Below are 17,549 nucleotides of genomic sequence, written 5' to 3'. Positions count from 1 at the left end.
AAACAGTCCCTGATCAGTGTTTAAATGGGACCCCTAATGTTTGTGATTACCAGCAACAATCCCTCACAGGTGGGCATACCTGTGATGATGCGATGAATGCCCGGCAGTGTTTGATTTGTATAACCAGCTATGACTGGATGTCTGGTCGCACAGTGGGAAGGAAGGAAGCAATGTTACCCTTTTGTCGTTAAATCAAAGGCCCCCACAGAGGAGAAAATGGCATGCTGGGACCGTAACAGATGGCGATGGATCTTTAAATGACCCTTTTTCACAGACCAGCGTGTGTTAGACACACGCTCACTTAAAGGTGGCCTTGTACGTTGCTAGAGTGTGTGCGTGTGTTTTCTTTGGTGTGTGTTTCTGCGATGCTATCAATTCTGGAGCTAATGGACCAATTTCCAAGGTGGTGAGCTTTACACACATGCCCTCAGAATGTGAGGGAATGCCTGGCATTTGTGTACTTCTTCGTTGGTCAAGTGTGCATGTTTTCATGTGTACAACACCATCAATTTTCAAACCAATGAGCCAATTCTTCCCTGCAAAAAGTGGTTGAAATGTTTGTTGATTGTAAAATCAATGTGAGGGCTCTCTTGCCCAGTCATTTAGCTTGGTGCTTCCCCTGAGTGAGGGTTCCTGAAACACAGCCACGTGCCTCCCAGCAAAATGGTTTGATTTCACTGTTTTCTTTTTAATTCATCACGGGTACTTCTCTCAGCACCGCCTGTAATTTTCCAGAGGGAGATCTTCAAGTAGAGAATATGTTATTATTATTATTTTTTTAGTGGTATGTAGATTATTCGTGTTTCATTACCCTGGAAAGCAAGACTGCATGTTTGAACATGCTGTTTAAAAAAGGAGCAAGATGAGGAGTCACGCATTTCTAAGAAAGGTGTCAGATTCCAGTCCTGAATGCGTTCTGGTCTACAAGGTTTCTTTTTGATGTGCGCAGGTTGTTATGAGGTGAACATAGAATCAAACCGTGGGTGTTATTGTCCATTTGGGGTCTTTGTTCAGACTCACATTAAATTTGAAGTTGCATCCACAGTAAAAATTGGCAGTGTCTTCTTCCTCCGCTCCACTATTACGGCTGCAGCTCAGAGGGGTTGTAACGGGTGAGAGAAAACAAAACTAGACCTGACAAGCTCTAATCTTCTGCAGAGTCTGCTGACTTGCAAAGAGAAACAGGAGGCCTTTAAATGCTTGTCAATGGCAAATAGGATCAAACTGTTTAAAGAAGCGGGAAAATAAATGTTCTGTTCTTGCATAATCTTCCTGAAGAAGATGAAATCAAGCAGAATCATTAGTTTTATAACTAGGCTCTTTACAATAGAAGTACAAAGCACCAAAACTTAATGCTTAGACTCATTTGTTTACCAACTATTCCAGAAAACCCAGGTTTTCTTCTGAAGCCCATCTTACCGAACAGAAATCTTAAAACTGAGGAAATAAAGGGGTCACTGGAGGGAACTTTGATCGGTTTTGAGGACAAAAACCTGTTGTGAGCTAGCATTCTTACTTTTATCATCCTTGATTTTAGCCAACAAGAAATGATGCAGTAATACAAAGAAACGCTATAAGACCTTGGTGTCCGCACCAAACATAGAGTGAAGTTTTTGTGTGGCCACGAGTCAAATTCATCAGATGGGAATCAATAGTTACTTTTCCTAAAAGCAATTCAGTACCTTACTTAACCCTGTCATGCATTAATTATGACAACCTCAATCAGGATTTAAAAAAAAAAAAAAAAATTCATCTTTAGGCATGAAAAGATGACTAAAAATACAAAAGAAAAAAAATCCTGATTGAGGTTGTCATAATTAATGCATGATAGGGTTAAATAACAATAATTACAATGAATCATACCTCTATAGCAACATGAGCCGACCAGTGGGTGGCACAGTATGGAGTGACACATCAGTGTCCAATGTGGTGCTTTATATGCAAGTATACCATCAACACTGACACAAATACAAGAAAACAGCCTTTGAATAGCTTTTCAATGTAGTGACCACTATGGGTGAGAGGGTTAATTACTCCCCAGAAAAGTAATTTGATACACTACTCATTATATTATTTTTTGTGTTACACATTGCCACATAACTTCCAGTTAGCAACACAAACCTTAGACTACAATTCCACACACAAACACAAATCTCTGTGCTGATGAGAACACGCATCTTTCTCTTAGTTTTTATGTATGAACACAAAACTAACAATGCAAAGCAGAGATGAAAACCAACCCAGAGAAACTTCAAAGCAATCGTCACAGTGATTCAAGTAACAATGGAGGCTATGCTGGTGCAATGCTGACCGCTCATCACTGCCTTTGTTACCTGCTGAAGTTCAGGTAACAAAGGCTTGACCCCAGGCCAAGTCTGCTGACCTGGGGTCAGTTTATACTCAGCTTTACCATCACTCTGGGATCTTGGCTAGCTTTGTGTTAGCATGCTGTCTGTGCAAATGCTTGCAAAGAGCCTAAGTTGTGTTATCATTATGAAACTGTTGGTTCTGTCCTGGACGCAGTTTGCACTTTACCATCCAATGAAATAAAAATAATGTTCATATCACTTCTGGTGGTAAAACAGACAGTGCATGCAATACAGAGCACAGGTTAAAGAAAATAGTTTCTTTATTTTTACTGTATTTGTGTGTAACCGAACAACAGGTGAATGCCAAGAGCAAGAAGTGTAAATATTGGAGGGCGAACTTGTTATGAGCTGTAGCATTTGCCAGACTCCAGGGTCTCAGCTGAGAGCAGATACTCAGACATTCACAAAGATTTCCTTCCTGCTCCTCCCTGGCCTAGAGCCCATTGGATCTGAGCCTAAAGCAGCAGGGGAAGACAGGAAACTGACAGGATTACACTGACTGGGTCCTGCCAGGTTCTGTGCAGACACATAAGTGGGTGTACCAATGACTGAACTGCAAGAAACCATGACTTTTTACTTTGTAATTTCAGTGAGGGTGAAGGGTAAAGTGTGTACTGTGACACTACACAATTTCCATTATGAGATACTGATACAACAGCAACCTTGCTCGCCCTTCCTTATAGGTTTAAAGAGGTAAAGTTTGTTGCAAGTGGGAAAATGGAGGCAAATGTGAGTGCTATTAGATGTTGTTGTTCTTTGTATACTTATAATTACTGCTACGTGAAATGTATCCTTTCCTGAATATTCCATAAAAAACTCTACATAACTTATGTAATTGTTTAAAGTTAAAAAAAAAGGGTGGGGAAAAAAAGGCATACGTGCCTTAATGCCTATTGGTTCATTAAAGAGTCTGGGGACATTTTAAATTCTATCAAAATGACCCAGGATTTTCCAGAGCAGAATTCTAGGATTGTTAACTTTTCCTTTTTTGGGATAGTCTTTTGCCAACCAACCATCCTCTGTTTTTTGACCAACCATCCTCTGTTTTTTGCATTTGTTGACTTGGAAAAGCCTATATGACATTTTATTTCACCATTCATTAACTGCACAGAGAAGGCATTGTTTAAATATGTTAAAGTCTTCTTTAAGCAAACAGTATTATTAAATTTCTTCATGACTGGGCCAAGTGTCCTCCTTTTTGGAAATCAAAATATGGTCACCCCATAGAACCTATTATCATATTAAATATCTGTAAAAGACAAAAACAAACAAACAAACAACCCCCCCCAACTTGTAAAAGCCTTCTAAAATTAATTCGTTAACTGATGGCAACAACTGAAGTGGTCAAATATGGAGGACACAGTTAAATCATCTGTACAGGCAACAAGAAGGCTACACGTTAATCGTGACTGGATGAGTCAGGTCCAAAGAAAATCAGCTTTAATCCTCGAACAGACCTTTTTCCATGCAGCAGACGTTTTGACATAAATAAAGACAGGTGTTACTAATCACATTTATTAGAACTCTGGGCTTAAATAGAACAGCACCTACAATACAATTAGTAATGCCAGTGTTTTATACTATTTCATGTCAAACAGGTGCCGTGAAATTGATGCAATGACAGAGAAACATAGCGGTTCTAGTAAGCAGTAATGATTTTTTTACGTCCCTATTGCTGGTTTTTAAAACGTCAATCCGTTGTCGGCAGGATTCGAACCTGCGCGGGGAGACCCCAATGGATTTCTAGTCCATCGCCTTAACCACTCGGCCACGACAACCGCAACAAACAATTTCGATATGAGACATGAGTTCAGATGAGTCCGTGATTCCACTTTTTAGTACAGCTCATCAAACACACACTTTCTCAGTGAAGTTACCGCATCTGTGACGCGGCTGTGTACAGAAAAGGAGCATGCTGAGGTCAAGTTCCGGTGAATACAGCGCCATCTGGTGGCGGCTGATACCTGTTGCACTGTGGTTACCTGTTACTGTTAAAACAGTTTTTGAAAAGTGCCCGTTTTAACTCAAGTTTTATTTTAGTCCTTTATTATCTAATTGGTGATTCAATGGAAAAAATGGAGAAGATCAGAATTTTACAATAATACAACAACACGTGAAACAAAGTCATCTCCTCAGTAAGCAGATTCACCAAGTTTCTGATCAAACTGACAACAACTAAAAAAATAAATAAATAATAATTACACTTAACACATATTTATATATTCACAGTAACAAAAAGTAACAAAAATATTTTTTCTCTCCTAGTTTTAGTTTATAGTTTAGTTTTAGGAATCAGGTGAAAAAAATCCCATACTGTAAAACAACAATAGCTGAGCAAACTCGTACTGAATTCATTGTAAGTGTATATTAATATAATGTTGGCGTATCAAAAGTAAAAGCATTCAGTGCAGAAAGGAACTCATGTAAGAGTAATTAAAATCATTAGTAATTATGTTCATGTGTCAGTAGCTGAAGTAGCACTGTATAGTACTACTGTTGTGGCTGGATAAGGTGGGTGGAGCCTAATTTACTACTCTCCTTCTTACCATATGCGTTTAATTAAAACTCAGATTTTAGAGTAATTTAGTAAATTAATACCCTCCTCAAAAAACTGAAGGGCACTTGGCACTCTGCACCAGAGACAAAGATGTTTTGATTCCTAACTGAGCAGACTGATATTCCTGAAGTTTAACTGACTTTGTGATCATCTAGTTTTCACTTAATAAAAAAATAATAAACTTTTTAATTAGTTTATAATACCAGATATAGCGTGGAATAAAATTTTATGAAAGTCATAGATATGTAATTTATTCAATGCAAAAAAATTCCAATATGACTTATAGTGTAACTGTAAAAAAAATTAAAAGGCTTTATGTTAAAATTTGGCTTTGAGCTGTGTTTGGGGTTTTAAATTCCCTGCTTCACAAAGATGCAAAGCAGAGGGTTGCTTCCCCTCATGGGAGTTCAGCTCTAAGAAGCAAAACACCGTTTTCATTCTATAGTTATCCTAATGCTGAAATGGCATTTTATTTTACCCCACCTCAGGTCTTTATTACTTTCTTGAAAGGTAGTTTAGAGATCCTGCCACCCATCACTTCACAGTGTTTTGCCATCTTTCTTTAATTCTGTGTGATGGCTTTTTTCTCTGTCTCATCAGAGTTTGATGTATTGATGTCGGTGTGTTCATTTTTGATCTGTCTGCTTGTGTTTTAGATAGAGCTGATGTAGTCTCCACAGTGTTATAGAGTTCTGTGCACTGCCAAGTTAGAAACTTTCAGTCTGGAATTACAATCGGACTTCTGACACTTTCTTGTAGTTCTGATGTTTCCTGCTATCACAGTGCTGCTTAGTGAGCAATGTTCTGCTGGAAGCTTGAGGCAGATGAATAATGACTGCAAGCTGATTTGCACGAATAAGCCTCTGATGAGTCGATCAAAACCACCGTTATCAGTCATCTGAGTGACATCTGAATAATGGAAGGGAAATAACTCACAGAAATCTAAGCTTTTATACAAGGAAGCCAAACCAAAAGAAATCATGCAGACCCTAAATCTCTCTATGCCATTTCCCCCTTTTCCCCTTTCTCCTCAGGGACAGCTGCTCCTCCCTGAGCTCAGTTCAGAGTTCAACTTAAAAAGAAGTTCCTCCTCCCCACATTTGACAGGCACATGCTCAGATTCGTCAGAATATTAAAGTTTTTACCTCTTTACCCTGCAATATAAAGTAGTATGAACTGGCAACTTATCCTTCCATCCTCTGTTGCTTCTCCCGGTCTGGGTTGTGGGGACAGAGATACCCAGGCCTCCTTTGTCCAGCCACCTTCTCCAACTCCACCTGAGAGACATAATCTCACCAGCATGTCCTGGATCTACCCCAGGACCTTTACCCATTTGGAGATGCCCAAAACAGCTCAACTAGGAGGTGTCCAGAAGGTAATCCTAGTCAGATGCATTGAACCACCTCAACTTGCACTGTTGAGTAGTCTACTCTGACTCCCTCTCAAAACACTGAGCTCCTCAACCTGTCAACTTGTTTGGTCACTACCCTCCACGTGCAGCCATAGATGTGGGTGAGAATGCTGATCTGATAGTGAAGCTACAGCTTCACTTTCATGCTCAGCTTTCTGTTCATCATAACAAACCAACACAAGATCTGCATTACTGCAGATTACTATTTACTCATCCTATAGAACTGCAATCACAGCACAGGTTTTTGTGTCACTTTTTCTATGTGGTACAGCTGAGTGTGAAGCAGCTGGTTTGAGTTCCTGTGGCTTTGGTCTTATGCTTCAGAATGGTGGATTCACTGTTAGGGATAGAAGGCGATTAAATGTCTCCCAACCTTACCTGACTGATGATTACCTGATGATACTGATTACCTGACTGAGCAGATTGGTGTGATGTCAACAGTAACTCGGATCATTGTGATGAAGAAACAGCTAAAACAAAAAGTAAGGCTTTCAATCTCTGAGATTATCTAAGTTCCAGCCTCCACCGATGGCCATGAGCTCTGTGTGCAGAGTCTACTTCAGCTACCACAGGGCCAGAGGTGGGGTATACCTATATCCATCCCGTATTGACACAAAACAATCACACAAATGAAACTGTCACATGAGAAAAAGTGAGATCCAGATCATATGCAGTATGTGTATGACCAATCCATCCTTTAAAATTGACTTAAACTGGCCTATTTTAACTAAGTCTGAATAAGGTAAGAGTGATGTGTAGGTGTGGAACTAGACTGTTGCTTCATGTCGTAAAGAGCCAGGTGAGGTGATTCCAAAATCCAGTCAGGATGCCACACGCATTCTCTCCTTGGAGATTTTCCAGGCATTTCCACCTGGAAGGGGGACACTGGTGTAAACCAATAACTCACCGTGCCTCAGTATCCCCCAGGAGAAACAGGAAAACACTGAGGAAAATGGATGGATAGTGATACAGATTATGATTATGACACTAATAAACACTACCAACATGTCATTGCTTCATAACAGACAAAGGCCGACACAGAATAAGTTACATTTCGTGATATAAATTATTTATTTACATTTACAGAAAAATTACCCCATCAAGACAACGTAGTAATAACTATTGGAAATAGAACCCAAGATACAGTAGCTGACGTCATCGTCACAACCGAACAGAGAGCTCTATAATAACATTGTGCCCTCTGTCAAAGGTCTCCTATAACACAAGGTGCAAGGCATCACGTGTAGCCCCCGAACCCCCCCACCCCCCTCCCAGGCTGAACACACACCTCATTAAAAGCCCGATACCCTGCTTTGCACTACCCCGATTTGCTTTGTACCCCTCATCTACAAAGAACAGACACCGGCTAGCCCACCTCTACCAAAGTGCACACATCTAATACACATTCACACACACACACACATTCAGTATCCTCCGCACCCCCCCCTCCCGAGTCCTCATAGTTCGTGTTTTGTTTAGTTTTTTTCAGGAAAAACCTTCAGAAAAAGGTGCAAGGAGACACATGGGCAACTGGGGGTAGGGGGCTGGCGGCGGCGGTGACTGATGACAGCATTTCTCCAATGTGTAATCATTGTCACCTCACTTGTGTGCCAGCTCTGTCTTTGCTTTGCCACCATCCTCCATGGACATTCTTTGAGTTCATACTGGGAGAGAGGGCGAAGAGTGATGGGAAGCAGATGCTAATTTTCAGGGTTGGCCTACTTGGGGGCGGGGAAGAAACATCTAACGCCACAGCGCTCCGTAACGTGGAGGGGGGATTCTGTCTGGTGTGTCTGGGCTCAGATCAGTCGGGTGGAGGCGCGCATGGTATTCTCTGAACTGAAGTGGACATTGTTCTGCTTCTGCCGGTTGATCCTGTTGGTCCGTGGGCACTTCCTGAAACACAAAATCACGAAGAAGATGAATTACTGTTTTAATATTAATCTAATAACTCAGACTTTAAGGGGAGAAACATGGATGGCAGACTGCTGCTTTAATACATGCAGATGCTTTAAAGCAGAGGTCCCAAACCTTTTTCATGTAAAGCACCTGGGACACAGATGTTAGCACACGATTATAATGACCAAAAGAATTCATGATACACGCAATATGACTGAAAAATGAGTAAAAATCACCTTTTTAAAAAATGACTACAGTGTAGAATGTAACAGCACCAACAAATTGAGTATTAAAAAAAGAATACTAAAAATAAAGTAAAGCTTAATTTGTAACCTTAAACAAGTATGAAGAAAAACACATTTGTAAATCACAGTTAGAGCCTGCTTCTTTCTTTTATGTTGCATATGTTCAGGTTCACTGTTAATAAGTCTGAGTTTGGGATTCATGTGCCTGCTTCTTTGAGGAGAGTCACACCTACTGAAAGGTTTGCATTCCGCGATCGATTGGCGAGTGGTTGTTGGCAGTCACTGAGAAATTTGTTAAAGCTCCAGTCACACCAGGGACCAGTTAGTGGCCCCCTGGCAACCACAGGTTGCTAGGGAGAAATGTATTCCCTGACAATTGGAGACTGAGCAGCCTCTTTGCGATTTGTTTCACCTGTCTGCCTGTCTGATTGTGTGACTGCAGCTACACTGATCTATGCTGCATTCACCTCCAAATGGGGAACATAACAAAGATCCCAGGGCATTGGAAGGACTTTCAAGCACCTCTGATCCCAATTAGACTGCCAGAAAAAGACCGATCCATGGAAGCCCCACCCAGCAACCCCACAGCATCCAAAGGATTCGTGCCTGACGTTCTGGTGCCAAACAACCCAAAGCACTCCGTGTGATTCTGAGTACATAGCCATGCTATTCAGCAATACTCAGCGTTGCTTGCAAAACTTATTGTTGCAAAAACAAAAGAAGCATCTGAAAACAAATCAGATGAACACCTGTTTGAGACTTTTGTAGCGGGAAAATGAGAGGACAATCTGTAGAGAGATGATTTTCTTTTTTAACAGAAACAGAAAATAGCATTTTATAAAATGCTGAATTTGCAGGAAATGACTAACATCTTCATCTTTTAAAAATCAAACAAAATATTGTCTTTGCCAACAATTTCATAGGAACCAGAGGGCTTGGGCTCCACAGAAGAAGTTCAAGTTATAAAAGCCTTGTTTGTTCTGTTCATTTTATAAGACAGAAGTAACGAATAATAAAAATAAAATGGTGGAAACACGGTATTTTGCAGGGAAGTCCTTTTGAACAGACCTTTTCCAAGATGTCACAAAATCTCTTACACAAGAGGCAAAGCATAGGGATGACCTTTTCCACTTCCCCCTGTTTGTCCTTTAACTGAATGGCAAATCTTTACAACAAACAGAAATCACATAAAACTCCAGCAACATTCATAAAACGCAACAAATGACGCGCAAATTCGATCGGCTTGACAGAGACGGAGCGAGTCAGTAACCGCTGAAACGCTCGCCTGCGTCGATTCGCTTGGAAGTTCATTCCTTTCGTAGAAGAATTTTCAAGTATGTTTTTGTGTTAAATGGATATCGCTACGCTGCAGGACACATTAGTGTTGCTGTCGCTGTATTTTGTGTTATAAAGTCTCTCTTTGCTTCTTTATCTCCTCTCCTTACCCTCTCACCCTGCTCCACTTTCTCATTTCGCCCCTCCTCCTCCTCCCTCCTTTGCTCGGAGGAGCAGTTTTGTCTCGGTCAAAACTCCTTTAAAATCTTTTATTAAATGTCATAAATTGCTTAGGTCAGCCAGAGGCAGACAAGCTGCAGGCTATATGTGAATGTGTGTGTTTGTGGCTCTGAGTGTGGGTGGGTTTTTATAGTGAATACAAAATGCTTATGTTAAAACACAAGTGTCTGTGTGTGTGTGCATGCTGGACTATACAGATATGTGTGGGTTTCTGTGCTTGCATACACACCTGCAGGTTTTCAGATATGTGTGTGTGTGTGTGTGTGTGTGTGTGCGAACGTGACAGTACTTTCTATGTGTGCCCAAAACCTCGGTGACCTTTCAGCTGTTGCCTCCATGCTCAGGAGTCTGTAACTCCCAGATACACACAACATGGAAAACACTGCTCCCAGGCTCATTAGTAGGCTGTTTTTGTATATGTGTGTGTGTTCGAGCATGACTCACCTGGTAATGCAGAGCACCACCACACAGATGATGACCACCTGGAGTGCTCCGATGATAGAGGCGATGAGGACATAGTGCAGTTTGCCGGAGCCTGGCACCACATAGAGGACGTTGTACTCCTTGATGTCACAATGGGGGCCCCTAAAACCCGAGTGACAGCTAAGATCACGCACACACAGACGCACAAACGCACAAGAGTGGGGGGAAAGTGAGAGAGAAAGCGAGTCATTCCTGTGCACGGAGTGACAGGTTCATTATTTTTAGCATTTCTAATTGAAACGTCACCGAGTGTTTGATAAAGACATTGCGGTGGAACGCTGCATTTCTGTGACAGTGTGGTGACTTTATTTTTTCCTTAGCTGTAGCTGTTCAGATGAACATGACTGATGGGGTTTGCGGTGGAAAACAGTTAGCGGCATAAAAATGCATAATCTTCTCTTTGTTCTAGGCCTGTGGGCATACTAATGCTGCCATTATAGATAGTGTGTTAAGCTGTGTGTCTGTACAGAACATACACATGTAGCTGCCACAGTGAAGTGCTGAAAGCAACCAGATGAAAACGTCAAGTAGTGCGATTGGTCAGGTTGGGCTCCTTGTGTTTTCTCTTACAAGCTTCTGATATCAGGAGATTAATAGGGAAGACACTCAGGAAATAATGGAATGTAAGAACAGTTACTGCAGGGACTATAATTAAAGCATGATGCAATTCGGTCATGATACATCCATCTTGTGGTGCGGCGCTGGTATCAGTGTGTGAAATCAAACACTGAACGATTAATCAAAGCTTTCGCTGTGGGGAGCTGTGGCGCTCGAGCTGTCATTGACACCTTAGGACAAAAATAAAATCCAGATTTTATTTTAGAAAATAGAAAATAGAAAATCTATAGAAAACCTTCTCAGGAAATGATCTTCGGGGTGGATAGATATTAACTATTTGTTACCTGGGGTGCCAAACTCATTTAGCTCATCCCAAGTAGGTCACGCCACATTTCAAGAAAAGCCACATACCATCTTAAAAAGAGAAAATCTAAAATGTGTCCTTTTTTGATGTAAATAAGCACATAGGTACATATACTTAATAAACTATCCGCTTACAAAGATCAGTAACAACAGAATAAGAGATGTAAAAGCAGCAATAGGCCCCAGCTTTTCTACATTCAGTTCATTTTCTGTCATCATAAAGAACACCTGCTCCTTGGATTCATCACTTTACTTTGGCGTGGCCATTTGTTTGTAGCGCTTTCTTTGGAATTTGCTAAGAGTGCTGCCCCCTGGTGGAGGCTAAAGAATCTGCATTTTCAAATGTGCACATTGAAAAACAAAGATGCAAACACAGAGTTTTGTCTTGCAGGTTATGGTCGGGTGAGCTGGTGAGCTGGTTAGTACTTGGATGAGAGTCCACATGGAAAACCTAGGTGGTGCAAAGTTGGGTGACGTAGTTGGTTGAGTGGTTAGGAGACAAGACACGCCTTTCTGTGTGGAACTGGTGTGCCTGTGTGGGTCTTAGCCAGCATGACAGCAGCAAGTATACCCACTTCCACAGCTCAGTTTCTATGTATTCAATGATATTGTCTCATTTTTCATACTGTATGACAGTTTGAGCTTTGCTATCTATAATTAGGCATCTGACATCTTTATACAACCAAACTCTGAAAACAATGGATAGAAAGCCTGTTTGGTGGCATCCTTGTCACATTTTAAAGAAATATAATTTACTTAGTTTTGAGAGATTTATTCATTTGTCTTTTCTTAACTTAGTTTTCAAATGTATAAACAGTCTGGGTCCAGAGTGTTTTTCCAGACACGTTCAAAGAAAAGACAGTAATGGCATTACTGGGAGGCAAGGTGTGACTGTGAAATACCACATCACAGATCTAAAGTTGGACAGCAGCAAGCCGCAGCAATTTTAATTACATCATAAATCATAATTTCACAAAGATTCATACCCTCTAGCATGTATACATGCTAGAACATACTTGAAAACATGCACAACCAATGTGCATTTTACAACATATCTAATTTATACTAATCTTTTCCATATGGGTGTTGAACGTGTGTCAAACCCTGAGTCCCAAATATTGCTTTGAATGACACCAGCTCCTACTTGAAAACATGTTAGCGTGGCTGTGAAGAACTCAGGCTGAGGCGAGACTGACAGCCTTCTCTAGTGGGCCAGATGTTTGGCTGGATGGTTCCAGCCCACTGGCTGTATGGTTGATACCTCTGCGCTTATTTTTAGGGTATTTTCTGACATCTGACAAAACAAAACAAAAAATACCCAAATTTCACCACCCTGCAAAAAAAGTGAAGTCAAAATGAACAATGCTGGGTTCATACCACAAGTTTGTTTTGCTACATTTAGTCCAAAATTATTTCAGAATTTAAAAATGTCCAGCAAATATCAAAAGTGTAAATTAGAGTCCAAACAACAATGACCCAAAACATCTTATTGAACTTGTTACTCTCACCTGAAAATTTCAAAAAACCTGATGCAAAAGAAACGAAGACAGGTGTTGCAAGCTTGGCTACACTGTTGCCTTTGTGTATCAGATACAGCCTGGCTTCCATACAAGGACATGTGGGGTAAAACAGACAAAACCCCTTTTGTATTTAGAGCATTTTGTATTTAGAGGTAGTCTTTTACGGATGCAATCGGCAGAATAATACTACAGGTTTTGCCAGCTTGGTGTGGACCTTGAGTGGGAAAACACACACAAACACACACAAAAGACTAATGGAGATGATCTTTGTCCTCAGAGACGAGCTAAAACAGTCCCCCTTTTAATCTCCCCTTCTCCTCCATCTCCTCTTTACCTGCTTTTCCTGTCTCTGGGGAGGTTGTTACCCACCAACACCTGCACATCCTTGTTTGGCACAAAAACGCACAAAAACACACACACAAACACACAACCTGCTTCACATTCTCTATCCCTTCGACCTGACAGAGTACGAGATGAACATTGCAACCTTGTTCTGTTCGGGGGTTGTGCTTGGTTTCCACACTCGTGTACCGCACAAACACACACACAGTCACAGACATGCACCACTCCCACAGAGACCGTTGCGCTTTCCTTCACATTAAGATACAGACTTTGCCTCGTACAGCCATCAGGGGGCAGCAGAGACCCTCCGCACTCCCTGGCTGCTCAGCATGCAAAGAGAACGTCTGGGATGATCGAGGTTAGAGAGAAAGTAGAGAGAGATAGCGCCAGCGAGAGACACCGAGACCCCCTGGCTGCTACACTATCAGGCTGTAAAAGATGGCAGACCTGAGCAGCACACATGTATACTGGCTTGGTGTGTGGGTGGTGGGTTTTAATATCATTCCTCAGTGTGCCTTTTTGTAAATGCATATCTCTGCTGCCTGTGTTAAGTGTGTTCTGTGTGCCTGTATGAATATGAAATTTGCACCTGTGTGGCCAATTCTCAGCTGGTGTGTCTGTCTGCAAAATAGGGGCACAAGGGTGCACAGAATTCACGGTTTCGCATGAACTCTGGTTTTAGAGTGACAGCTCGATACACACAGTGAAAGCATCAAATTATTTTCAAAAAAGGAAAATGCTCTAAAGTTTGTAATTGTTCATAATTCCAACGTTAAATGCTGCAGCAACTAAATGCTGCGCTCTTTCTCAGTAGAGAATTGGACCTGTTTCTTCTGTGACGGTAAAAACATAGACTGTATATAGTAGATGGATGTATTTAAACCCACCTAATACCATTTTCAAACAGCTTTGAGAATTTTAGCTGTGACTGTTTTGTTATTTAGGGCCACAAATGATCATACTTAATTTCCAGCTAGATAGCGAGCTTTTTTAACTAAGAGTATTGGATCAGTTTTTCAGTCCTGGAGGTTACGGCTTGAGTAAAAAAACATTATGGGACATAATATACTTTCAGCTTCTCTCTTGAATGGACCCAGATGTTTGATTTGGTACATTATTTATTGTATCATAAGCCACGACCTGAACACATACATGAAAAGATATTTGCCCTCTTCCTGATTTCTTCGCACACGTTTTAGATCACACGTTTTAGATCGTCAAATAAATTTCATTTTTAGACAAAGGTAACCTGAGTTAACACAAAAATACATGTTTGAAATGATAATTGAATTTATTAAGGGAAAAAAGTCTCTTCAAAACTACCCGACTGTGTGAAAAATTAATTGCTGCCATTGTTAAATCATGAATTAACTGTGATTATCCACATATTTTGCAAAGCTGGGTTTAATTTCAATAGTTACACGCAGGCCTCATCACTGCCAGACCTGTTGAATCGAGAAGTCACTTAAATAGAACCTGTCTGACAAAGTAAACCTCTCAAAGTAAACATCTCAAAAAGCAATTCATAGTCCTATGATCTCAAGAATAGCAGAGAAGCAAACTCACATCTATCAAAATCATTTCTAAGGCTCTGGGACTCCAACGAACCATGACGAGAACCATTATCCAAAACTGGAGAAATCTGAAACAGTGGTGAACGTTTTCAGGAGCAGGCAGCCTGCTGTTCATTCAGGAGGTCACAAGAACTGCAGAGTTCATGATTCAGCACAAAAAAGAGACGATGATGATCCCCAATATGTTTGGGAAAATACCCTGTGGACTGTTTAGACAAAAGTTTTACTTTTTAGAAGGTTTGAGTCCCGTTACATCTGGCATAAAACTACCGCGGCACTTCATAACAAGAACATCATACCAACAGTCAAACATGGTGGTGGTTGTGTGGTGGTCTGGCGAGCTGCTTTGCTGCTTCAGGATCTTGAGGACTTGCCACAACTGCTCTCTGTCCGACCACCAGTTCATGCCCTGAAACTAAAGTGAACTTGGATTATGTATATCTGAAACACACAACTCCCCATCTGAATGACTCAAAAAAAACCCCAAACTGATGGTTTTGGACTTAAATCGGATGGAGATGCTTTGGTTTAACCTTCACCACCTCCAATGTGGCATCGCTGTGAGATTTGAAAGACTCATTAGCAGCTGCAGTTGTCAGGGGTGACACAATGACTTATTTCATTTAGGGGGCTTTTACTTTAAATTTAAATTACTAATAAATTACTAATAAAGTTGATCATCATTTGAAAACTGTATTTTGTATTTACTTTAGTTATGTTTGCTAATATTACAATTTATTTGATGAAATTTTCTGTAAATACCAACTTAAAAATCTCAAACACAGCACGAATCTTTAAATAACTCATAGTTTCCTCCTTCCACATATAATATGTTTTTTTTTATAAAGATTTGACTGAGCTGGCACAGAATGACTTGCAGCGTCTGTTGCTTTGCTGTCACTTTGCAGATTTTATCAACAATAACAAATTTAATAATTCCAGCAAATACGCAGTAATAACAGGATAAGGCTTTCAGGGTTAATAAAAATAATAAATCATTTAAATCGATCACTTTTATTCAACATCATAAATGAACATGGATGAAGCAGGAAAGCCAGTAAATCCATCTGCATTTATCTATGATTGAATGTGAGAGTTTCTTAAAGTGTCTGTTATCAGCAGCTGCTTCAAGTTTCTGCTTCAGTTCATGAATCCCCTGCAGCCATCCGAAGGCAGCGGCACAGATATGTTGATACATCTGCAGTTTATGATTAGAGCACAGCAACACCAGAGCGCCGAGCTATTACGCACACTTGTACACAGTTACATGCAAATGACACTAGGCTGCTACAAAGTAACCACACATCCCCACAAATCACTGGTATAGTACTACATGATTTACTGCTTTATACCACATCTGCACCAAGAAGATGCCTGGATTTCTCTGTAGCTGCTTAAAATGCCCCAGGATATGTCCTCCCTTTCCTTTACTTTTGGGCTATATTTTTGTCACAAAGAAAATGAGCAGGTAGACACGAGCATTGTACTGATCAAAGTTCAGGCAACAGAGTAGTCTGTGTGCATAACAACTACAAAACTGAGTGCTTCAGCTGTACGATCACACCCAAAGATGGAAAACTAAAAACTAAAAATGTTTGTATATAACAATGTGACATCTCCATCCATCCATCCTCTCATGCTTCTCTAGCTCTTCTGGGGGCATACGAAGCCATTCCCAAGCCAGTGTGTTCTGAGTCGGTCCAGGGACTTCTCATAGTAGGATATGTCTGAAACACTTCACCTAGGAGGTGCCCAGGATGCATCCAGATCAGATGCCCACAGCATTGTGATGGAGTCCTTTCGTTGTGGAAGAGTAGTAACTCTACTCTGAGTCCCCACCCGAATGTCTGATCTCTTAGGTTGAGCTTCTACACCTTACAGATGAATCTCTTTTCCACCATTTGTTTCCATTCTCATTCTGCCCATCACCACCCAGATAACCTGACCACAGGTGAGGGTGGGAATATATCAACTGATAGACTGACGGCTTTGTTTTCATGCTCAGCTCGCTCTGCAACACAACAGACTGGAACAGCTTCTTCATCACTGATGACTGTGCTAATTCATCTGTCAGTCTCTTGTTCCATTCTTCCTTCATTCATGAACATGACCCCAAGATACTCACATAAGATATTCTTCTGTTTGGGGTAGCAACTCAAGGGCAACCAGTAGTCGGCACTCCACCCTTTTCCGGCCGAGAATCATGGCCTCAGACTTGGAGATGCTATTTTTCACCCCAGATGCTTCACACTTGGCTGCAAACTGCCCAGTGCAATCTGGAGGTAATGGGTCAATGAAGTCAACAGAACGACATCATCTGCAAAAAGCAGAGATGAGATCCGAGACTGTCGTACCCGAGACCTTCCAACCCTTGGCTGCACCCTAGAAAATGGTTTGAACCTGCAGGGGTCTCGAGGCGCTCTGGCTTCCTCCCAAACTCCAAAGACATGCATGCGAGATTATAATTGGAGATTCTGAAGTTGGTGTGGATGTGAATGTGAAGATGACTGGTGACACTCTGTCTCTCACACTATGACAGCTACAATAGGCTCCTCCCCTCTGCGACCCTGAACTGGATAACCAGTTGAGAAAAATGGTGGATGGAAGGATTTTTTGACAGAACTTTTATTTGAGTGATTTTGTTTTGTTTTGCAAATGAACAGAAACATGATAATGGAATTAACTATTATGCTAATTTACCCAGTTATTTTAC

At 40.9% G+C, this 17,549-nt stretch overlaps 1 protein-coding gene and 1 non-coding gene across 2 annotated transcripts in view; both read right to left on the bottom strand.

Annotated features, from left to right (window-relative positions):
* Nucleotides 1-4,065: 4,065 nt before the first annotated feature.
* Nucleotides 4,066-4,147, bottom strand: trnas-aga (transfer RNA serine (anticodon AGA)). The gene has a single exon. It is a non-coding gene; the product is annotated as a tRNA-Ser (tRNA).
* Nucleotides 4,148-7,384: 3,237 nt separating this feature from the next.
* Nucleotides 7,385-17,549, bottom strand: part of LOC146370248 (tomoregulin-2-like) — a 131,068-nt gene continuing 120,903 nt past the window's right edge. The window contains exons 9-10 of the mRNA XM_084908932.1: nucleotides 10,441-10,599; nucleotides 7,385-8,233 (exon numbers count right to left, since the gene is read on the bottom strand). Coding sequence (XP_084765058.1) covers nucleotides 8,137-8,233; nucleotides 10,441-10,599 — 256 coding nt within the window. The 3' untranslated portion in view covers nucleotides 7,385-8,136. The remainder of the gene's footprint in view (nucleotides 8,234-10,440; nucleotides 10,600-17,549) is intronic.

This window comes from Perissodus microlepis, chromosome 16 (genome assembly GCF_051167445.1).
Source record: "Perissodus microlepis isolate ML-2025 ecotype Zambia chromosome 16, ASM5116744v1, whole genome shotgun sequence".
Lineage (NCBI taxonomy): Eukaryota > Metazoa > Chordata > Actinopteri > Cichliformes > Cichlidae > Perissodus > Perissodus microlepis.
The sequence above is the reverse complement of the archived record's forward strand: the minus strand, read 5'-3'. Positions and strand labels throughout refer to the sequence as shown.